This window comes from Colletotrichum karsti, assembly GCF_011947395.1.
Source record: "Colletotrichum karsti strain CkLH20 chromosome Unknown Scaffold19, whole genome shotgun sequence".
Lineage (NCBI taxonomy): Eukaryota > Fungi > Ascomycota > Sordariomycetes > Glomerellales > Glomerellaceae > Colletotrichum > Colletotrichum karsti.
Window position 1 is genome coordinate 187,133 of NW_024065919.1, and position 1,874 is coordinate 189,006.

General features: G+C 57.3%; 1 protein-coding gene across 1 annotated transcript; it reads left to right on the forward strand.

The window, feature by feature from the left end:
• Positions 1-330: 330 nt before the first annotated feature.
• CkaCkLH20_06415 (putative 2-dehydropantoate 2-reductase) lies at positions 331-1,507 on the forward strand (the record flags this gene model as incomplete). Its single annotated transcript, XM_038889132.1, has 3 exons — positions 331-362; positions 436-502; positions 557-1,507. 3 exons carry the CDS (start codon positions 331-333, stop codon positions 1,505-1,507), a joined length of 1,050 nt encoding a protein of 349 aa, XP_038745430.1.
• Between the last annotated feature and the right edge of the window lie 367 nt (positions 1,508-1,874).

Below are 1,874 nucleotides of genomic sequence, written 5' to 3' on the forward strand. Positions count from 1 at the left end.
TTAAGATAAGCCAGCCTGTTCTTCAGAGCGGATGAGATCAACTGGATGAGTCTTCCTCATATACCATGCCTTCCAACAGCGAGCCCAGCTTGCTGGCAGCTGTGACCAGCTGTAAAAATCCGGGATTCAATAGGCAATGGCGACATGTAACATTAGTGGGGCAGGACAACGTATTACCTCGGAACTCATTCAACATCACCTCAGTCAAGTCAAGGTGGAATCCAAGTTCTATACTCTCAAATATCCGCTGAACCCAATTCTGTTGAATTCGCAATATCAACTCAAAGAATCGAGTTTTTTTTCTATTGGCTTTTACCAAGCACAGATCCAATGAGTTCAGGCATGGGTAATTCCAGCGATAGGTATGTGTACACTTCAGCTTCTCAGGGGTTCAGCATTCTCATTTTACGATCGTGGCTGATGATTTAAACTCAGCGCTGTAAACATCATCTTCATCGGAGCTGGCGCCGTGGGCTGTTTCTACGCTTCTAGGTTACACCACGTGAGTATTCACAACCCGAAGGCCAGTGTACGGTTGTGCTTACAGAGGCGACAGCCCGACCGCAACGTTCGTGTCTCGCTGGTTGCGAGATCAAACTACAAAGCCATCAACGAGTCCGGCGTGAAGCTACAGACTCACTCTTTCGGCGACTACCTGTTCAAGCCACAGGCGGCCTTCCCGTCGGTCGACGCCGCGGCGAAAAACCAATGGGACTATGTTTTTGTCACGACGAAGGCACTTCCGGACCGGTCTGACGACTCTGCCATGATCGCACCGCTCGTCGGCCCCACGACCTGTATCGTACTCATCCAGAATGGCGTCGGCGTCGAGGAGCCGTTCCGGAAGCGGTTCCCCCGTAACCCCATCGTGAGCGCCGTGACGGTCATCAGCGCCGAGCAGACGTCCCCCGGCGTCATTCGGCAGAACCGGTGGACGAGAGTAAGCGTCGGCCCGCACACGAACGGCCTCGGTACGGGCGATGCCGAGCTCGAGAGGCTGGGCACGCGGGCGGTCGAGCAGCTCGGCAAGTGGTGGGGTCCCGGCTGGGGTGGAATCCGCGACGTCGAGCCTCACGACGAGATCGGTCTGCAGACGGTGCGATGGCACAAGCTCTGCATCAACGCGGCCTTCAACCCGAGTGCGGTGCTGAGCGGCGGCAGAGGCAATGCCGACATGGTGATGGACCCGGAGCTGCGGGAGCACGTGGTCGGCATCATGAACGAGATCAGAGCGGCGGTGCCCAAGATCCTGGGCCGAGAGTTCCCGGACGAGATGGCGAAGCCGGACCGGATCGTGAAGAGCACGGAGAGAAACACGGGGGCTCGGCCGAGCATGCTGTTGGATTGGGAGGCCGGTCGGCCGTTGGAGCTCGAGGTGATTCTCGGCAACCCGGTGAGGATAGCGCGGGCCCACGGAGTAGAGATGCCGCGGCTTCAGAGCCTGTATGCGCTGCTCAAGAGCGCGCAGAAGACGCGAGAGGAGAGAGCCGTCAAGGGCAAGCTGTAGAGCTTGCGAAGAAGGGCTGTAGGCTGTAGCGTCGTGACCTTTACCAGGCTGGTCTGTATGGTAATACCCGACTTTTTTTCTTGTTCTTTGAATCACAACTTGGACATCACTGGATCTCACCGGGCATTTAACTCGGGGTACTCGGGAGCCGGCATCGACGCACCCCCCGAGACGGAATTACCCGTCACCAGGTTGGAATCGCCCAGCTCAGCCCAGTCCGTGTGATGGCTAGAGGTATGCAGAGTTGCCGTGTCTGCCGTTGACTCCACCACAAGAGTTCCAGGTCTCAGCCCCGTCCCTGGCTGGGCTGAGGGTTGAGACCGAGTAGCTTCCGCTGAGTGTGACCTAGCACGACGTAAGTACTGTG